This window comes from Neomonachus schauinslandi, chromosome X (genome assembly GCF_002201575.2).
Source record: "Neomonachus schauinslandi chromosome X, ASM220157v2, whole genome shotgun sequence".
Taxonomy (NCBI): Eukaryota; Metazoa; Chordata; class Mammalia; order Carnivora; family Phocidae; genus Neomonachus; species Neomonachus schauinslandi.
This window is the reverse complement of record NC_058419.1, coordinates 93305347-93327599: the sequence shown is the minus strand read 5'-3', so window position 1 is coordinate 93327599 and position 22253 is coordinate 93305347. Positions and strand designations below refer to the sequence as shown.

At 39.3% G+C, this 22253-nt stretch overlaps 1 protein-coding gene across 1 annotated transcript in view; it reads left to right on the top strand.

The window, feature by feature from the left end:
* Positions 1-4853: 4853 nt before the first annotated feature.
* Positions 4854-22253, top strand: part of OTC (ornithine transcarbamylase) — a 61660-nt gene continuing 44260 nt past the window's right edge. Inside the window, exons 1-3 of the mRNA XM_021681724.2 lie at positions 4854-5081; positions 16863-17001; positions 18460-18541. Coding sequence (XP_021537399.1) covers positions 5005-5081; positions 16863-17001; positions 18460-18541 — 298 coding nt within the window. The 5' untranslated portion in view covers positions 4854-5004. The remainder of the gene's footprint in view (positions 5082-16862; positions 17002-18459; positions 18542-22253) is intronic.

The following is a 22253-nucleotide window of genomic DNA, read 5'->3' as shown; positions in this document are numbered from 1 at the left end:
ATTGAATCAAAATTGAAAAAAATGAAGATGGGGCACCTGGGTGGCACAGTTGGTTAAGCGTCAGACTCTTGGTTTCTGCTCAGTTTGTGATCTCAGGGTCATGAGATTGAGCCCTACATGGGGCTCTCTGCTCAGAGGGGAGTCTGCTTGAGATTCTGTCTCCCTCTGCCCTTCCCGCTCATGCTCTCTCATGCTCTCTCTCTCAAATAAATAAATAAATCTTTTTCAAAAAAGAAGAGAAAAAGAGTATTGTTTTTGTTTGCAGATAGGAAACCGACTTGCCCAAGGTCATTCAATAAATAAATGATAGGTTCTGAACTAAAACCCACATCTTTGAAGGACATTATTGTTTTCCTGTTGTTATATGAGAAATAAACCTTCAAAAACCTAAGCCAAATTGTGTATTAGTTAGCATGTATTTGGTTGTGACAAAAACCTCAATCCAAAGTGACTTAAACAAAAGGACATGTATTGTTTTATATAACAAGGTGTCTAGTGGTAGGGAGGGTCATGAGGATGGTTGATTTTGCAACTCAACGATGTCATAAATGACCAAGATTCCTTCCTTCTTGCATTCTGGCCAACCACAACTTCATTCTAAGGCTGCTTCTCCTCACGGTCACAGGATGGCCTCTGGTGTTGTTTCTCCTCATGGTCACGGGATGGCTTCTGGTCTCAGATAGGGATACATGATTTTTTTGTTCTTATCTAGTGTAAGATAGAGAGCCAGCAACAATCCCATAGAGCTGGTAACTAAAGTGTATACTGCATGCAAAAGCTTTATGTTTCTTAGGATCCTAAAGATTTCAGACAACCAGCTATAAAAAGTATTTATGTCATTAGTAACACTGAAATAAACAGAGTTTCTCACTGCAGTAACAGCCATATGTCTTATTTGTACAGAGCTGAAATTTGCAATAGATCTTTGGCAATAGCTATGCCAAGGCTCTTAGACACTGTACCTCATGTTTGGTTAGCATGTTAAACCTTCCCAAGTAGTGTAATAGCTCATTTTGTAAAACCTTTATTTAGACAGGTGAGGACTCTGAGGGTCTTAAGGGAACCAAGTGATTTGGCCAAATTCACTATCTGTTAGCAACCCAGCCAGAGGTCACATTTGATCTTCAAGCAGCCTTCCCACAATTCTTTACATCACACTGATTCCCCCTTCAATGCCTGGACTTCACTAGGGAAACAGTAAGCAATTTCAAAGGAATATTGCAAATTCATACATGATGCTTCTAAGCTTTAAATGTCAAGAAACTAACATTCTTTATATCCCCAATGGAACATTTGGCCATTTGGAATTTTAGACTCAAATGTCAAGTGACAGGATAAACTTGAAATTCTGGAGTCTCATTAACTTTATCATCTCCCTTCTGTCAACATCCTATCAACTGTTCTGATAGGTGGAATCTAATCGCTAAATCTCTCTGGCATCCATCCTGTTTTCTATTTCCACATCCTCAGTATGTACTCATGTCCTTGTTATAACACAATAACCTTTGTCTCTTTGCCTCAATTTTCTGTCCACTGTACTTCTTACACAATGCTGCTGGATTGATATTTTCAAAATACAATGCAGATAATAACATATGTCCACCTGTCTGCCCCAGCTCTAAAACTTTAGTAATCTTCTTTTGACTACAGATTAAATTCTTAACCCCATAATTTGGCTTTCAAGGCCCTCAACAATCTGGCTCCAATATCCCTTTTCAAACTGAGAGAGGATTCTCCTTTCTGGGTGGGAGTCACAGGCGGTGGTGTGCTCACAATGGCCTGCAGGAGCCAATTTTACACCTCTCTTCCCAACTCCATGTTCGGTGATGTCACTTTGGTAGCCTGAATCTGGCCATGGTGGGAGCATATACACCACACAAATTGGTCAATGCCACAGATCAGAGCTTTTTTTTTTTCTTTTTTTTAAAGAGCTGGTTATTAAACATTTACTAGCACACTACCAGTTTCAAGGTAACCAGGGCTCAGTCTGAGAGTGAGGGTTCCATATGGTGTAGGGAACGAAGATGTTGACACTGAAAGCCCAGGTACCAAGTAAGAGATAAGAGGTTCTGCGGGAAGAGAACACAAGACAGCATTGAAAAATTACTGAAAAGGTAGATCTGGGCAAATATTGAGTTCCCACAGAAGCAGATATTGAGAGAGGAATTTGAGGTCAAGTGATTTACTTGGAAGATGATCCCAGGAAGCCCTGGTGGGGGAACAAGTGAAGGGAGAAAATGAAGGGACGGCAGCTACTACAGGGTACACGGATGAGCAGGTTACTACTGTGGATAATCAATGCTCAGTCCCACCAGGGCCCTTTAAGGGATTGTGTAAAATATGCCCCATGGTTGCCACACAGGGGTGAGGAGTGACTTGAGGCAGACAGCTGTGGGTGCTCTCCTTAAGAAGTGGCAGGTACGTAGGGGGAGACTGAATGCAAAGGGGATACAAACAGGATATGGACACTCATGGTTTTGTTTTTCATAATTTCCTGGGTGGTAGTGGGGCCTCATTTAAATGGTCAATGATGAGGTGGATTCATCACTGTGAAAGTTGTTGTTACCCCACACACCCTATTTATTCCTTCCTCTGGGTCTACTCACAGGTTCCTTCCTTTGCTGTAATATCTTTTGTAGCTCCCTCCAGTTTTGACAACTCCATAACTCTTCCCAACTCATCAAGGATCAATGCTACCGCCTCCAGAAACCCCAACTAATCTCTACCCCAACCCCCGATGATGGAAGCTGGATGAAGAGCAAGCCAAGCTGGAGGTCCCATGGGGCCTGATGCAAGGAAGCAGAGAACAAGCCCCTCCCCCTTGGTTAGAATGCCTGGATTCAGGGGAGGGAGACAAAATTTGTCCTCTGGAGTCATTCCAAATGGTTGACTCCATTTCCATGTGGGAAAGTACTCATCACTCTTGTTTATCACTCTATCCCTCAGAGCCCACCTGGTACAGAGATCCAGCCTGTGGCAGCTGCACAGCTGTTGTTGGTGGAAGAGAAAAATGAATGAATGGAGGACTGGGTGAACAAAGGGAACGAGGTAGGGAGCCAAACCAGGCGTCGACGTGGAATTAGAGGAGTCATGGTGTGGGTCAATAAAAGCCTCTGGATGAATTCTGAGGACTAATGTCAAATCCTGTAAGGTGCTTTCCCACATGTTACCCGGATATTTTGCCTCTTGAGAGTCAATGAAATTGCCTCTAACCTCATCCCACTTGTGGTGCAGCTTTTCTCTTCCAATCTCTCTTGGGGTTATGGGTGGTTTCAGTTTTCTTAGTCCCCGCTGGGGGACTGAGCTCCTACCTCCACAGAATTACAAGGGTTTCTGAGTTGCTTTGGCATCTCAGAAGTGCTGCCCCCTTTCAGACACTTCTTGATTTCTTCCCCAGCATTGCTAACATGAGTTGTTTGTGGAGGTAGCACACTTGACTAAGATACAGGATTTACAGTAGCATGCCGTTTGAACTCTTTTCCCTGAATCTCACTGCAAACATCCAGTTTCCTTCCTTGTATTACGTAGAACAATTTCACTCTAGGAAATCTGTCCAACTGGCTTCTTTTGCCTCTTCAAAGATGCTTTACAGTCTTTTCCAACAAAGCAGCCATCTCTTCTCCCACTTGGAACATTCACTCTCTACCTTCTTACCTCTGTACCCTTGCAAACACTTGCCTCTACCTGGAATATTCTTTCCAGGACAGAAGATTTAGTAAAGATTTGGACATTTCAGTCTTTCCCTCTCTGTTTCACATCATTCTTTGTAAGTAGAAGGGAATAGTATCAAGATTTATTTCCCTGCTGATATTAATTATGACATTACAACCATCCCTGCCCTTGTAGTGGCCATTATTGATTTTTAAATAACACCTTTTTCTTTTTTTTTTTTTTGCATTGCATAAACTTCTAGCATGTGCTTACCTGGGTTTGCGAAAGTTGTATCAATTGATCAGAAGAGGCAGCCCCCACCCCTTTCGCTCTTTCCCTGCCTGCCACCCTTCCCAGCTTAGAGTACTTTCTCTTCCCTGTGATATGGCAGCACTTTATCTGGACCTCTCCTATGGGTCTGTATTATCGATATTTATTTACAAATCATATCACCCTTACTGAACTGTAAACTCTGTGAGAGTGAGATCATCTTCCTTCACTGAAATTCCAGCCTAGTCCAGTATCTGATACAGAACAGATTTTGAATAATATCTGACTTACAACTGTGGATGAATGAATGAATGTAAAGTGTCGGATGACCACTTAGTGATCTGGAGAGGCTACCAGGGGAGGAGGAACATACGGTACTCCGTCCCCACGTCTACTGATTGTGGGTCCCTGCAAGAATTAATAGGCAACTACTTGCTTATTGAAGACCTGCTATGTGCGAGGCACAATGGGAGCTACAGGACTGAGATCTTTTTATTAGACCTCTATCCCCACTCCAGCTTCTTGCCACCAAAAAATAGCTCCAGGGCATTTCTTTCTATTTGTTTTTGTGGGAAAGCTGAGACTTAGAGTTACAAAAGTAGTATCACTGGAAATACTCAGGGCGGTCATGTCTACCTCTGGGGTTTTGCACTGATGATTCACATTTTCTGAAAGGGTTAGTTCTATGTATCTTCACAGCAGCTAGTACTGCAATGCCCTGCATATATAATACGCTCAATGAGTACTTGTCAATTGATTTCATACAAGCATGTGACAGCATAAATATATTATGCAAAATGAGGAGTTTGGGCACCAAAAGAATCAGGATTCCTTCTAAACACACACACACACACACACACACACACACAGAGTGGTGGAGCTTGGCTTAAAGTTCAGGTGTTCCTGTACCCTGCCCTGCAGTATCGCTAACCAGGGGAATTTGATTAGATAGTTGAAGGCTGATATTACCTTTGCTCTCTCACCACAATTGAAATCGTTCTTAGCTTTTAGGTGGACCCCACTGTCTACCTTGGTGAGGCGTTTTCAAGAGCATAGAATCATCTTTTTCATTATCAAAAGAAGATGCTGTTTAATTTGAGGATCCTGTTGAACAATGCAGCTCTTAGAAATGGTTACAGTTTCGTGGTTCGAAATTTTCGGTAAGTGATGGCCAGAGATTTGAGTCTGACTTAGGAACCATAGTGATAACTGAAGTTCTATTCTGAAAAGGAGTGCAGCCTGAAAAGGCCTCTTTCTGCAGGGTGTAGTGCTGGGTTCGACCCTTATTTGAGACAGCTGTCTCTAATTCCAGCTGAGCTTTCATTTCTCAGTCCTCTGTAATCAGATTTCATAGCAGGCTGTTTGTGGGGTCGGGCGGGGGGGACGTTAACCTCGGCAGGTAAAACAGACTAAATGTTCTGGACATCTTCCATTTGTGTACGTTTTAAGCAGGCTACTGGCTGAAGAAAATTAGAACTAATTTACACAGGGCCTTCAGTTTGTATTTGGGTTTGCTGGAAAATTATCATTCTAGGGAGTGTGGATTAATCAGTTCTTTATAAAATAAAAAAACCAGACTCCAAATAACAATTGGATAAATATTTACAAAGCTGCTGCAAAGGAGCCTTAGGTGTGATGAGGATAATGATATTTTTTTAAATGAAATCCATATTTGAAATCTATCCCTGAAATTCTTGGTAGCATATGAATGGGGGCTGTTTCCAATGAATTCATTATAAAAGCGACATCCTGTTTACAGCCACTGAACGTGCAGTGGCAGGTGGCGTGGAGTGTGTCTGTGGGGAAGGGGACAGGGATAATAAGTTAACCAAGGTAGGAAGGCCATGAAATGTGCACATCGTTGCTAGAAAGCTTCTGGAGTAATGGCACGTTAACAATCACATAGAATTTTCCCAGAGACTCTTTACAACCAACCTCAGAACAACTTCACTGACTTCCTAAAGGGAGAAGCTTCTAGTCTGGAAGTTCTCTTCCACTGTTAGGAAGCAGACCTGTGACAGTGGCCCTGAGTACCTCCTCTGGGGCCACCTGGCAGCTTTGTGTTCTTTGGACTCTACCACGAGCACCATTTCTTCAGTGAAGAGAAGACTCTCAGAAGCCAGATGACATTGTAAATGATACTGTAAATTAAGCCTGTAGTATTAGACCTAGATGGGACCGCAGAGCCACAGAATATTAGCCTTCTCTTATTTTACAGATAAGGTCAGTGAGGCCCAGACAGATTATGGCATTTACTGATTAGTACTAGAGTTAGATCACATAACCTAAAGATGTGGAGGAAAGCTCAGGTTTTGGAGTCTAAACTAGATTCAAAGCCTGGCACCACCACTTGCTGGCTATATTGACCTTGAGCAAGTCACTAAAATTTTCTGTAATGTTGCTTCACCTATAAAATGGGAAAAAGAGTAATATCTGCTCTGCTTACATCACAAGGTCGTTCAACAATTCATTTAATAAATACTTATTGAGCACCTACTTTGTGCCACACTCTCTGCAAGGTTTGGGGATACAGTGGCAAAGAAGGTAAGGAAGGTCCTTCATACCAGACACATGAAGTCATAGTCTACTGATAATCAGTGAGATAATATGTGTGCAAACTGTAAAGTGACAGACGAATGTTATTTTATTATTCCATCCCACTGAGGTACATCAGATAAAAGTATGATGAAATTTTATTCCCGAGTTTTTTTTTTTTTAAAGATTTTATTTATTTGACAGAGAGAGACACAGCGAGAGAGGGAACACAAGCAGGGGGAGTGGGAGAGGGAGAAGCAGGCTTCCCGCGGAGCAGGGAGCCCGATGCGGGGCTCGATCCCAGGACCCCGGGATCATGCCCTGAGCCGAAGGCAGACGCGTAACGACTGAGCCACCCAGGCGCCCCGACTCCCGAGTTTTTAACAAAGAATCATCACTGAGCTGAAAATAATCAACTGAATGAATAACCAAAGCTTGGAGCTTAAACTTATACTCTTCTTTGAAAATTACAGTGATGATTGATTTTTAAAATAAGGACGACAAGTTCAATTTTTGCAAGTAAAACCCCTTCCAAATATTTGGGCTTCTTTGGTATTTACTAATATTCTATTGTCTCTATCCAATAGCCAGACTGTAATTCACAGAGTCTTGGCTAGCCATCTCTCACAGTGAATGGGGGCTGAGGCAAAAGCATGGCGAAATCAGCCTGAATCTATACCTGCTATTTGAAAATATGAAAGCCTCGAATCACCCATGTCATTAGAAACTTAAGAGCATAAGCCTCTTGTGAAAATGGGATAATGTTGAAATGGTATCGTTCTCATGTGGCATGGGTATTTTTTTCCAACTATTTTAGTTAGCTATGCTACCTGCCAGCGAGATGAACTCAGAATTGCTGATCTCCAGTAAGACCTCTGGCTTTTGGTGACCTCTCAACAACAGAGAAAAGCTCCTTGTCAACTCTGCCTGTATTGTACTTTTACTTTGATTTTCAGCCTTCCACTGAGATTCGAGCTCTTTATTTCCTCCATATCTCTTGGGAAAGGTGGAGAGACCTTGCTACAGAATGTACCACATGATCTTAACACTAGAGCATAATAAGAAATGTGTGGTGAGGTTGTGGCAGCCATATTGCCATGGACAGGATAAAAATGACAGCTTCAGTGAGGCTGAAGCCATTCAGGCAGGCTCCCAAATCAATCATTTTTAGTCAATTATTATTTCTTTTTTTCTCCAAAATCAATAGGCTCAGACACCAAGACTGCCGAAAACACCCAATCCATAGGCTTTTCATCTCACAAACAAGGCTCTAGAGCCTGGCGGTGTTTGGATAATAGACAGTGTCCCATGATTTGTTGCCTATTAGGGAAACCACTTATAGCTTTTAAAGAAACCACTAAAAAAATCTCTTTCTTTATCAGAGAAGACCAATTTGTAAGTGCAGTTCAATTTCATCTCACAAATAGAAATTTCTTCAGAGAATATTGAGCTAAGCCACCCAATTTTGTGGAGGTTATGGATTGGGGTGGAGGTGACTCGTTTTCAGGTATTTCATTCCAGACCTCTCTTAAGGGCTTACATAACTCATTATGCTCCCTTCATCCCACACACATACTATCTCTATGCACGTGGACACATGGATGAAGCAATTATAGGCCATCCATGCTCTTGCCTAGAGGAGAGAAAATAATCCTCTTTGATTATTCACATCTTCTGTCATAGCTGAAAATGAATGCCTTTTAAAAAACATATTTCCTGACTTCAGAAAACTAGACAAGGTCTGAGATCAGGCATGGAACCGGGTTATGATGTTTCCCTTGGCCAACAGTAAAATTTGAGTCTATTTCTAGTTTGTTATTTTTAGTAATTTAGTGATTTAACTGAGATAGAAGAAGTAGAGGCAGATACAGATTTTCAACAGTTTCGGGGTTCCAGCCCTTTAATGTATCTGTACAAATCTAACCCTCTTCAATTTTCAGACGATGGGAAGTCGTGCCAGTTTAGAAGGTTGACGATCTCAGGTTTCTTAGAAACCACCTGTCACCCAGTTATAACAGTGACTTAGACCACATAAGAGCATGAGGCAACAGTGAGAAAGGTTGCAGGTCAATTTTTAGTAATAGACTATTGTTATTGTTGTTAATGAAGTAAAGAAATTTGGAGATAATTAGTGCTTTATTTTTTCAAATCAGTATAGGATGAGATTCAAGGGTTTTGTGAAAATAAAGTCACTCTCCCTTGCATGCATTGCAGTATGACTTCTTGAGATGGCAAGAAAGGGATGAAATTAAAGGCGGGTCACTGAGAATTCAGATGGCTCCAGTATGACCCATGGGAAGTCTTGTGTTTATAAACTTCATGGATGTTGTGGAAGACGAAGACAAGATGGATCACTGATTTTGAGTTGATTTTCTTAATTTTTCAGATGAGGAATTGAGGCCAAAGATAGAAAATGATCTTCCCAAGGTCACAGTTGAACTAGGACTAGAATTGGAATAATTAAAACCACTGCTCTTTTTTTCCCGCTGCTTTGATTACTTTGATCTTTTCAAACTGATCAAGTTGGTCATTCTACCCTTGCACAATCTCCTTTTTAAAAATACAGCCAAAATATCTCAGTAAAGGAAAAAAAAAAAACAAGAAAATATGCTTTAATGGTTGCATCAATCTGCAACATTAAAGAAAGACAAAAATCTCAGCCATAAGGCCCACTGTCTCCCTCTTATGCCTCCAGAAGATAAAGTCTTCATCTCAAATTTTCCATGGGGATCAAAATACCATTTAACACTGAATTTTTTCCTATTCTGGCAAAGTCTGTTTCTGACTGACCACGTTTTACTCGAATCAAGCACTTTCTCTTCCAACAAAATACAATTATACAAGGGAACACATCCAGATCTCCTTCCGTGCTCCAAACAATTTACCAGAGTTGGAAAACACAGACTCTTGCAATGAAAGGTTTTATTCTGCCAATACAGAATATGCTTCCATTTTCTAGCTAGGAAGATATTTGGGTGAAGCTAACACAAAGGTCTACTATTACCTTGGCTTAACTTCTTAGCATTCAGTGATTTGGGGTTGAGAAATCTATGTAATTATTTTTTCAAGGGATAAAATTAATGTAAGGAACTAGTCTTGCTTTTTTCAAAAGCTCTGGCTTTAGCCAGACTGCAATGACAGTTTTGACAGAAAATCTGCACATGGTTCTCATTGTTTTCTCCAATATTGTATCCTCCCTATTGTGTGTTGGCTGAAAAATGATAATGTGGTTTAGGTCTGGTTTACCAAGGAGACACACTGAAGTATAAGAAAACCAAGTATTTTATGGGAGCACTAAAATAGCAATTCTGGCCCTGGTTCAGGTGCTCCAGAACCAGAGTAGGCTGCTTCCAACTGAGGCATGGGGTCTCTATAAGAACTTAGAAGCCATTTATGCCAGTGGCTTTAGCTGGCTGATTTGAGTTATCGATTTATCACCAGAAAGCAAGAAATGCTTGATACAGACCAGAAAAAAAGGGGGCCTGTGGCAGAGGCATTTCAACATGGTACAATTGTGGAACTCTTCTACTTTTCTCGAATTTTTAAATAGCTTAGGAAAGAGGTGTGGCAGCTCCATTTCAGAGCCAAGAGGAGGTCTATGAGGAGACAGTAAACAGGATAGGAACTTAAACTTGAACCATTGTGTTTGCTTTCCTTCCAGTGATAAATTTTCCTGGTTAGTTCTTGATATCTATGAAAAACAGCTATTTTTCCTATGCAAACATTTCCTGCCCCACCTCCTGAATAGAATCGAGAAAGGTGGTGACTCCTCTAATGATTTTTCAATGGTATGACTCCCCTTCACTGGTTGAGATGCAATTAAAAAATTTCCAGAATCTACCTCTCTACCCTTTTTGTCCCCAAGTACCCTGGGGACTTATTCTGTACAAGAGGGGCTCATGGAGAGAGGGAACCATAGTATTGGTATAGTTCGCTGTTACTGTACTTTGGATTTGGCTCTCATGGTGCTATGGGCAGAAGTTTGTCCCACCAGGTCCTCTCACCAGCTTTCCAGGTTTTTCCACTTGACTCAGACTGCTGTGCCTGAGATCCAAGGTTATAATGCTCTTGTTTCACATGCATATGTCCAACTATTGTTCCCAGGAGTGTAAATACTGTCCGAGAATAGTTGAGCCCTGGGGAATTTCAACTTTAACAACACACTAGGCCACAATCAGTTTTCCTCCATGACTCTCAAGCCTTGTGTTCAGCCTGGGCCACAGCCCATACTTGCTTTTCCCTTAACATTAATTCTGTTTTGGGAGCTCTTGGTATTTTTTTTTTCATCATCAGAGTTTGATCAGGATATTGAAAATCCATCATGGCAAATCTCTCTAAATTCATTCTCAGAAATCTGCTGAATTCATTCATATACAAATTGTTCTACTTCTTCCCAGAGATATATCATTCATTCATCCTTTTACCTAAGAAATATTTATTGAATACCTACTATATCCCAGACATTGCAATAAGGACTGCATATATATTAATAAATAAAACAGGCAGGATCCCTGCCATCATGGATCATATAGTTCAATGGGAAGGTAAAAAGTAAGTAATATAAAGAGACACACAAATATATATTTAAGAATTGTGGTAAATATCATGAGCAAAATGAAGGCAAAACAGAGACTACTTAGTACAGTCAGGGAAGGAACCTCCCAGGAGGTGGTATTTAAGCCTAAGGATGAGAAGGAGCCAGCATTGAGAGCTGAGGGAATAGTGTTCTGGACAGGAAGAATGGTATGTGAAAGAGTCCTACAATGAGAAAGCATTTGGAGCATAGGCAGTCCTTCCTTTGTAAGGTCCCAACATGCAGGAATTTCAATTAGTGCAGTTGAGTCAAATAACACCAGTCTTTCAAGTACACAGTTCAAGTTTCAGCTGCCATAGTATATTAATTGTGAGTAGCTGCATAAAGTAAAAACCTCATTGCTGGCACTTTTGTATACAAATCACTATGTAAATCACTATGTAAATAACAGCTGCACATCATGATCAGTGACCAAATCACATCAAGTTTCGGTGATTGCTCACTGTGCATCTGTTATTCAGTTTACGTAAACAGCAAAGAGTATAGTTGTGCTGCTTTTTTCCCCAATGACAAACTGATGTGCCATTTTATAAAAATGAATAACTGAAAGGAGGAATTGTCTGACAGAGACCAAAGTGCAGCAGAGAAATAAAAAATAACACTGGCAGTTACATTTGAATCAAATGGGAATGCATTTATAGAAAAAATAGCTGCTGGTGGGATTGTTGACCCTGCTACTGTTTGAGAGGCTCTAGCTATGCAGTCAGAGGAATTGAGTGAAGACAAACTTACCGACATAAATGAGGAAAATGGTTGTGACATAAAGTATAAAGATGTTCCAGAGGAAGTGACACCAGCAAAACACTTAGACATTCAAGGAATTATCAGAGATATTTTACATATTGAAAGTGCAAAGGATAAAATGTTGGAAGTTGATCCAAACTTAGAAAGTACGGCAATTCACCAGAGCATAGACAAGATGTTTGCTCTGTAACATATGCTATATAATAAGAAGACAGCATGCACGGTTCAAACTACTCTTGACAGTTTTACAAAAAATAAAATACTCTAAGTCTCAATATTTCTAATGTTTTAAATTACAGTGTAATAAATATATTTGTTTTACTCTTTTTTTCATTTCCCTACACATTTATAACTGGAAATATGAGAGTGTTTCATGTCTTGACAAAAAATTAAAAGTCACGGAACAATTGTGATTTTTTTCCAACTTATTATTAAGGTTGCTCTGCACGGTTGCAGATATAATGGTCATTTACAGTCCCACACTACCATGCAAAGCCAGAATGATCTGTATTTAAAAAAAAAAAAAAGAAAAGAGAAAAGAAAAGAAAAAGCTTATCTGCTAATACTTATCAGAGGTGCAATCCCAGGGCAAGAGTGAAGGCGATATTATCAGTAACTGCCCTATGGAGATTGGAGTCACAAGGAGGTATTCTTCTGATTACTTGTGGTCTGAAAGAAATAATTTGAAATAAGGTTTCTCTTGTTATATAAATTTTAAAATGGAAGGTCTGGATGAAATGGGAAGATTCAAGCAGAATGTTTGTATCTTCCTTTTATCTTTAAACTTGAATCTGTCAATGGAGAAATAACAAGAACATCATCTCACAGTGCAATCCCAACAGCACAACATTAACCCAACCCTAAACCCAACCCTAATCCCAACTTCTTGGAGTATAAGGACAAATCTGAGAAACACCCAGAGACCTTTTACTTCTCCCAATCTGTCTCCTGCTTATAAGAGCTGGAAGTTGGAGCTTTTTTGAAGTAGCTGAAGATGATGTTGGGTCTCCTCTTTCACCATTATTTTCCTGCTTTCTCTCACGGGAAGGGGGAGAAAAATTAAGTTCCATGCATCCTTTCTTTTTCTCTGAGATTCAACACCACCACCACCACCACCACAATTCCAAGATCTATGCTATTCTCTTGAATGAAACTTGTAGTCCTGTGTTTAGAAGGAAGTAGATACAACACAACCCTGCAAGGGCTGAGAGTGTGGGAGGGTACTGAATCCCTGAAGTGTTGCCCTGATGACTCAGCTTTTCTGGGCTCCAAAATTGCCAAGAGAATGAGCTTGAGCTCTCAGCAAAAAATAATTCCTCAAAATTAGCATATGAGTGGTTTCTCCTGTTGTCGATGGGAGTTCAATAACCATAGTGATGTTTCACAAATATTATATGTTGGCTAATTGAACATAATAAAAAAATTTCTCAAATCCTGGGGAGCAGGGTTTTCCAGCAAAGCTTTTTCCCTTTTAAAAATAATACTGGAGGAAGTCTTAAGCCATAGAATATTAATGTTTTATTTGAGATACAGAGTCAAGAGAGTTTATCCCCTGTGATTTTATCTTACTTGGACCTTATTCCAGAAAAAAAAATTTTTTTTTTGCAAAGATGCCCTAAATGTGAATTGGGAAAGTTTAAGCTGCATGCCTCTACTTCAACTCAGATGTTAAACCTGTTTACAGATACCCAAATTCAGTTGACTGTAAGAAATGCAAGAATATCAGTTTAAGGGTTTACTTCTCAACAATATTAGTACTTGTTTATTCCAAGTGTTGCTTAATGTTATCACTAATTAACATTATCAGAACCAAACACATAACCAAAATACATATGTAAAAATACATTTTCTGCCTAAATGTCATATCTTTAAATTATCAAATTTCTGAATAGTATTATCCAAATCTTGGACACAGTTTTGTAAGATTTTTACTAGGGTTCAAGTGGAAGGAAGAAAATGAAGGTCTATTCCAGAAACTTGTTTAGCCAGCAAGATATTTTTGTATATTTACAAATTTATTTTTTAAATATTTGGTTCTTCTCAGTCTAAACTTTTACATTTTCTAATGTTTTGTTTTGTACACAGTCTATTAGGGTAGTAACACATATATTATATAAATAAGTAAACATACATTGTAGATCCATGTCCAAAATGTTTTAATGTTAGGGGTCTGTAATAAAAATAAATTGTGGACCACTGCTTTAAAGAAATTTCCATTTAGAGAATAGATGAATGACATATTTTTAAAAGTTGTAAGTGATGGGTGCACCTGGGTAGCTCAGTCGGTTAGGCATCTGCCTTCGACTCAGGTCATGATCCCAGGGTCCTGGGATCCAGCCCCATGTCGGGCTCCCTGCTCAGTGGGGAGTCTGCTTCTCCCTCTCCCTCTGCCTGCCACTCCCCCTGCTTGTGCTTTCTCTTTCTCTCTCTCTCTCTCTGTCAAATAAATAAATAAAATCTTTAAAAAAAAGTTGTAAGTGATGAATCACTGAATTCTATTTCTAAAACCAATATTGCACTGTATGTCAATAAAAATTTAAATAAAAAATTTAAAAATAATAAAAAAATAAAAGTTGAAGGCTATGGTACATCTTTGAAACGGGTACGTTGACCAAAATTTTGATCCACATATTAGCTGAAAACACTAATTTCTATTGGAATTGAATATCATTAGTATCTTTTCTTAAAAGATATTTTATTTATTCATTTGAGAGAGAGAGAGAGGAAGCGAGAGTGTGAGCAGGGGAGAGGGTCGGAGGGAGAGGGAGAAGCAGACTCCCCACTGAGAAGGGTGCCTGACAGGGGGCTTGGTCCCAGGACCCCAAGATCATGACCTGAGTTGAAGGCAGCCACTTAACCAACTGAGCCACCCAGGCGCCCCTGTCATTAGTATCTTATATTAAATCAATCAGTCAACCATTAGCCAACTAACTCATAAACCCTCGATCTTTATGGAAGTTCCTTTCCTTACTAACTAGAATCTCTGAAGGGCTTAACGTCACAAAAAGTCAACTGAAAAAAATCTATTCATCTATCAAAGACTAAATGAACCAATCAACTCTGCCAGAAAGTTGAATGTTTAGTGAAATATTCCTTTATCTAAGTTATTTGACATCATGCATTGGAAACAACAAATTGAGTGAATTTGTGATTTTCCTACCTATCCTCTTGTCATCATTGCAAGACATACATAAATCCCACCAAAGAATTTACTCTTCATCTCAAGTAGTCCAAGCTCTTTCGTTAAGCTGAAATTCAAGCATGATCATTTTGTGACAGTTGTTTTACTTCTAGTAAGATTAATGTTTAGTGCCTGTGGTGAACCACAATTTGCCCTTCATTATTCATAATTTCTAATTGTATACAATATAATTATTGTTAAATAGAGATAACACTGGGAAAATGAAAGAATAAACATTTTCAATTTTAGATACTGACTGCCCCAAATAATAATTATTGTCATCACAATGTTACCAAATGTTAAAATGGGACTCTTTCCATCTCAGTTTCTGCTCAGGCCCAATAGGTGTTACTCTTCCCTCATTCCAAAGTGAGATGCTATGCCATTAAAACAGGAACAAAGGAGATACATAAGAATTAGTTTTGCAACCCACTGGTGACCACTTCCAGCTTCTAAAATGGACTGCAGAAACTAAGAGATGGGTTGTAGATTAGAAGAGGACTTTTAAAGTGTTACCACTGAGTATGACAGGGAGAGGTACTCTCCCCTCACCTCCAGCCTAGGGAAAGTGGCTCCAAGGGCATCGATATCTTTAATAGGACAGCTTGAGGACACCATACACCAAATCCAGGCCTATACCTGGGAAATCTAGAGTAAGAAGGACAGGTTGCCTAGCTGTTTTGATGGCAGAACAAGAGGAGAGTCTATACTGGAATGAAACTGACTCTTGTCACAGCAAAGAGCATGAAGAGCTTCCCATGAACCAATACAGACTGAGAAAGAGACCTAGCATGGTATTGTTTCACATGATGGCCAAGAGACCTCTGGAGGTTGGGGAGATCTCTGCAAAAGGAGTCTGGATGCGTTCCCTCAGATGCAACGAGCAATGTAATTGTCCACCACCAAGGACTACTGTGAGAAATTCCCAGTGATGACAGAGTTCTCCGAAGGACCCTCCAAAGCACCCCACAAGAGAGAGAGCCTCAAGTACCAGAACAGAACCAGACTTTGTCTGACCCTTAACTCCTCGCCTTCCCTAGGCTTTACTTGGAGGGACTAAAGGCAGGGAAATAGAGGAAACAGCTCAAGGTCCCTCTTCCCTCTAGAGGGGGCCAGCTTGAATTAGGCATGAGCTGGAAGGAAAAAGGGTGTTAACTTGCAGTACATTTCTTAAAGTTAAAAAAAGTCATTATTATTATTACACATTATTTTACTGAGACTCTTAGGGGAGGAATAAAGTAAGCACAGAGGATTGTTTTTAATTTTATTTTCTGAAAGTTACTAGAAAAGCCACAAGGCCCATTGTATTTGGGACAAGTAAAGAACAAATCTCCCAGAATAGATTTGAAGGGTGGTAGGGTAAAAAGAATGAAAATGTTTTCTATTGTATGGACATTGTAAATTCTGTTTGTATAATCAATCATATAATCAATCAATAAAAGAGCTAAAATTTATCGAATGCTTATTCTATGCCAGGCATTGTCTGATTTCCATGCATTAAATCATTTCATCCTCACAACCCTATAAGATTATTATACTCATTTTCTAGGTGAGGGAGAAATTTAGGTGCAGAGAGAGATTAGGTAACTTGTCTGAAGTTGCACAGTTAGTAAGTGGCAAAGCCCAGCAAATGGCTATTCCCAGCAAATAAGAATTCAACTCCTTCCTCAAAGGTTTCTTTTCTCTCAACATCCAAAATATTGGATATCTAAAATGTAAACCAAAGCCATATCAATTTTAATGCATTAGCACTTTGCAGAGACACATGAGGCTCCATGTGATTTGCTATGTTTTGTTTCAAGAATAAAACAATGAATCACCATAGGTCATGGTTTTTTTTTTCTTAAATATATATTTCTCTTTCTTTTTCTTTTTTCTTTTTTGTAGATGTGGACAACCACTACAAAATAAAGTACAGCTGAAGGGTCGTGACCTCCTCACTCTAAAGAACTTTACAGAAGAAGAAATTAAGTATATGTTATGGCTATCGGCAGATCTAAAATTTAGGATAAAACAGAAAGGAGAGGTATGTAGCATTTTCATCTTACTTTCTGATACTACCAACCAGCCTTTTTAAAGACAGCCTTTCCGAAGAAGGAGGGGAAAGAAAATATATTAAAATTCCTAAACAGTAGCTAAGTAATGAAATCACACAGTCAAGGTAATTGATTATCACTGAGTGTACAGACATATAAAAAGCATAAGAATCAGTTATTCAATGACAAGTCATTGCACTTCTTTCATGTGGAATGTTGAAATTCATTATTAATTGGATCAGAACCTAAGGAACCATTTCTCTGGAAAGATTTTATTTTTATACCTTCATTCTTGTCTCTGTGCGTTTTCTACCAAGTTAAAAATAAGGATGATACTTTTTTTCCTGGCAAAAAATTTCAGTTGTGAATAACTATCAGCTATATGATCATTAGGATAATGTCCAAAAATTCATAGTGATGTGACAGTGTTAAAAATAATTTAGATTAGCAAAGAAACAATTAAGTGGTAACCAAGTAGGAGAAGAGATTGGATATGGTGCTTAGCGGTAAGCATTATTCTGCATTTTGAGCAATTTATGTTTGAAACACACTTAATTAATGCAGCAGCTTCATTTAGGCTGCTTAATTGTGAAAGCATTTTCGTGTTCCAAGCTGGTTCAAAAGCACTTTAAAGAGCTGGTTTCAGGTTGAGGAAGTTTTACACAACCTTGGTTCTCTTATCTAGTTCATTAGCTCTCCAAGTTTAGAAAACAGGAGTGTCTCCAACTATTATGAGTTGACATTCCCATATAAGACCTGAAATAAGGAGAAAAGGTCCCCTACTACCCCAGGCCTATTCTTCATACTTTGTGTGTAAGGAAAGTTAGTTGGCAGGAATCTATTTGTTCCAGAACTCATCCTATCGGGAAGTCTATCTACGAGAAGAGGAAGGAGGTAAAGCCCCACCCCACACCCAAACTCTCCAGATCATTTCCAAATGATTTCCAGAAACAAAGCCTTTGCACTCCCACAAGGATGCATGATTAAAGTGTAGTTGGGGCTTCATCTTTAGGAGTCTTAATGCCCCATGTTGTGACAGAGTAGCATTGTTTCTAGCTGAGAAAACACTTCTGAACCAAGCATCTTCAAGGTCATTGAGCATTGATATGGGTTTCCATGGATTTAGGTAAAAAGATGGCTCCAGTTGGAAATATTAAGATACTTTGGAACAAGTGTTCAGGTTGAACTCAGAGCAACTAATATTTTCTAATTACAAGTCAATAAGCTGTAGGAGTTTTCCTGTTCCCTTCCTCCACTTGTATAGAACATGAAAAAAAAAAAACACTTTAAATTCACTTTTTAAGTAATATTTTGAATGCTTATTTGGAAGCAGTGATTAATTATTCTACATCTTCTGGTAATGTAAAGAATAACTTTTGAAACATAATCTTTGATATTGGATATAAAATATTTTTCATTTTAATTATATTCTTGTCCTTAATTTTCAGTATTTGCCCTTATTACAAGGGAAGTCCTTAGGCATGATTTTTGAAAAAAGAAGTACTCGAACAAGACTGTCCACAGAAACAGGTGAGTCCCCAGACAAACTCGCACTTATGCTGAAGAGGGGGCCAGAGGGTGAGGATTTGGGAGGAGTTGCCCAGTGGGGGAATTTGTCTGTCTTGTTAGCAAGCACAAAGGGAAAACACTGTCACTGGGAGTAGCAGTGTGAGCCTCTGAGTGTTCTTTCCAATTCTCAAAGAAGCTGTAAGCAGAAAGATTAGCGTCATCTGTAGGAATTCCATGAAGAATTGATTACAAATCCCAAAGAGCTTTTCATGTTCAGTACAAAATATGAGTGGACACAAATTCTCAGCCTTCAAACTCATGTGGGTAAGAAATGTGTCCTAATAGGTAAAGAATTTTTTCTTGCTTGCTCCAATTTTGCAGGATGGTGGAAACCGAATCTCTGCAATGTTTGGCATCCTCAGTCATTTCAGGGTTTACTTTGTCAATGTAGGCTCTCTTCTCCCTTTCCCCACAGTCATGGGTAAGCCCTGGAGAGTATGTGAAGGAGATGTCTAGAGCTATGGGAATCTGAGCGTTGGTAGTCAGGACATCATCATCAGATATCCACACTGGAGTCCACTGGGACTTCTATATCCCCATTGGACCTTGGCTGTCTCCCATTCACTGGAGTTTGCTTCACTTGGATCACAAGACCTGAAATGTTTCTTGGTTTGACTCTCTCAACCCTTGGCAGCTCTCCATGTCATACTGGGTACAGAGATACTGCAAGGCTTTCTCTATCCTTCCTTCTTCAGGCTGAGTGCCAGGGAGTTCTATAACATGTGTTGCCTCCTAGAGCTCTGTCTTAAAAATGAGACACAGGTGTTATCAACTCTGGGGTTCCCCAGACTCATCTGAAATTTCCATCATGCTTCCCACCCCTCAGTAGTTGGCCTGGGGGGGCAGACAGCAGGGCACAGTGTCAAAGGTCCATCAATTTCTATTTCTGTTGTTGCTTCTCTCTTGCTTCTCTTTTTCTGCTCTAAGGTCCCAGTATTGGAGGCTAGGTGATGAAGCAGGAAGAAAAAACTGGCTCTGACTATCCAAGATTTCTTTCAAATCTACTGTTTGTGCCTGGAATCTTAAGCTATTGAAACTCAAAATTTCTTTTTTCTCAAACTATTATCTCTGTTATGTTTCAAAAAGTCCATTTTGAAACTCATAAATCACATATCACCTCTTTTCTTTTTCTCTGCCTTTCTGCTCTGTCAGATCTCCCTTGAATCAATAACATGACTGCCCAAATGGACGAATGGATAGGATCAAAGAGGAGGTACCACAAACAAAAACACATTGGTTGATTCTTCAAATATTTCATCCTATCTACAAGCATCAGAGCTTTCTAGGGTTAGTTAATTAATTAATTAATTAATTAATTTTAGAGAGGGAAAGAGAGAGAGGAGGGGCAGAGAGAGACTCTTAAGCAGGTTCCATATCCAGGGCAGAACCCAACGTGGGGCTCGACCTCACAACCCTGAGATCATGACCTGAGTCGAAATCAAGTCAGACGCTTAACAAACTGAGCCACCCAGGTGCCCCATAAGAGCTTTCTAGGGTTTAGAAGCAAACAACTATTTTACGCAGTTCTTGCCTTGTAATAATCAGTAATGAGGTTCATCAAATATATAACAAAATAAAGTTCAGAGGGATTAAGTGACTTGGTAATACAAATAGCACCAGGATACAGATCTCAAGTTCACTGTTCTTACTAATGCACTCCCCTTGCCCCTGGAGAGAAGAAAGGAGGGTGAGAGGAACCATATAAGGTGTCACCTAGTCTTTAAGTCTCAGGAAGAAAACAGATGAGAACATTTTGCTCTTTAAAGATGGCTCCTTTAAGAAATCATGTTGACATTTGAGGGAAAATGAATATTGCATAAACCAGTCAGTAATTCTCATATTCTGCTCCTTTTCAACGCCAGCCTTCTATGAGTTGGGCAGAATTTTATTTTATTATTAGTACTTAAGAGAGGTGTTCTTTTTTGAAGTCATCAGAAGAATGGATTAATACATAGACATTTCTCAATTTTAAGGTTTTTAAAATTAATTTTTCTTAGTTGTTGGTGTTTTCTGCAACTTTTCTCTGTTCAGATGCTATGCTACTTTTGATGTCAAATATCCCTGAATAAGTGATCAGTTTTACCATTCACATATAATGTGGTAGTTAAGCTATTAATAAAACTAAGAGTGAAGACTTAATAAGCCTTCGGGTACAGACCCTGTGCCAAGTGCTCTACATTAATTACAGGGATTATCTCATTTAATCCTTATGAAAATTCCATGAGGACAAGACAATTGAGGAAAACAGGCTGAAACGGGTTCAGCAAATGGCCCACAGACACATAGCTAATAAATGGCAGACCTAGGATTGTAAGCTATGATTAAATGTATTTTTTAAGGATCTAATTTAATTTGAACAGGTAATAGTCATGTTTTATTCCAGTAAAATTGTTTCTACAGATGGCATTAAGCAGTTTGTTGGATGATGGTTTTGTATCTAGAAGCGCTCTAAAACTGGCACAAAATTGCAAACTGTAACAACAAATACATGAGAAAAGCAACATCTGACCATAAAAAGTTATGGTTCACAGAATATTCATCATTATCTTCAATAAATATCCATGAGTCTAATTGTACATGGCATCCTGCCAAACTCAACAGGAGGAGAATCTGTCAGAATAAGTAGTTGCTTTAAATGCTTACAGAAACAGTAAACCTCAACCAAACCCATAGCAGAGCATTTCTATAATGTGCATGTGCATCTTATTTGTTGTCCTTTGGCACAATTTTCCATCAAAATCTGTTACCTTGGTATTTAGAATGAAAGTAGGATGTAATTAAAACTGTCTATTATTGCCTCAGACTTGTGCCAGCCTCCTCATAGGAAAGTCCTTGAGGATTCCATCCCCAGCCTGAGTTGCAGAGATACAACCGTATTTCTACTTATCTCAGGGGACAGAATAAAATTCGCCACTTAACTTAAGCCATCTGAATTGTTCATGTAATATTTTTATTAAAGTGTAACATGCCTACAGAAAAGTGCACAAATCCTGAAGCTCACATAGTTCAATGAATTCTTACAGTAAACACATCTTCGTAATTAATACCCAGAAAGAGAAACAGGACATTAAGAGTGCCCAGAAGCCTCCCTTGTATCTCCTTCTAGTTGCTACTCCCCCTACCCAAGGTAACCATGATCCTGGTTTCTAACATCACAGGTTAGTTTTGCCTGTGATGGAATCATTCAGCATATGCTCCTTTCTGTGTGGTTTCTTTTGCTCGGCATTATGTTTGTGAGATGTACCGACGTCGCTGTGGTAGTTGTAGATCATTCATTCCTCCCCCATTCTGTGTGTATGCCTGCCAGGCAAACTGCAATTCTCCTATGTGTCTACCAATGATTATATTCTTTTATTGCAAATTAAGTGAGCAGATAGAAGGATACATTTATTAATCTTGGTAAGTGCTGTAGCTGATAGAAAAAATGCACAAGGCATCCTAAGAGATGGTTCTTTTCATTATTTAACTTTGGTATCTCACTTTCAAGGTGACAGAGAAGCTGGTGCTTTCCAAGCTATTTCAAATGCATCATCTTTACAAAGGTGACAATGTAAAAAATCGTGATGCTATACTGCAGGTATGAAAGTGAAGCACAGAGAGGCTCATACTGCCTTAGTTCTACCAGCAAGAGCCCTCAGAGCCCTCACATTTCCAGTGCATGACTTCTTTTTAA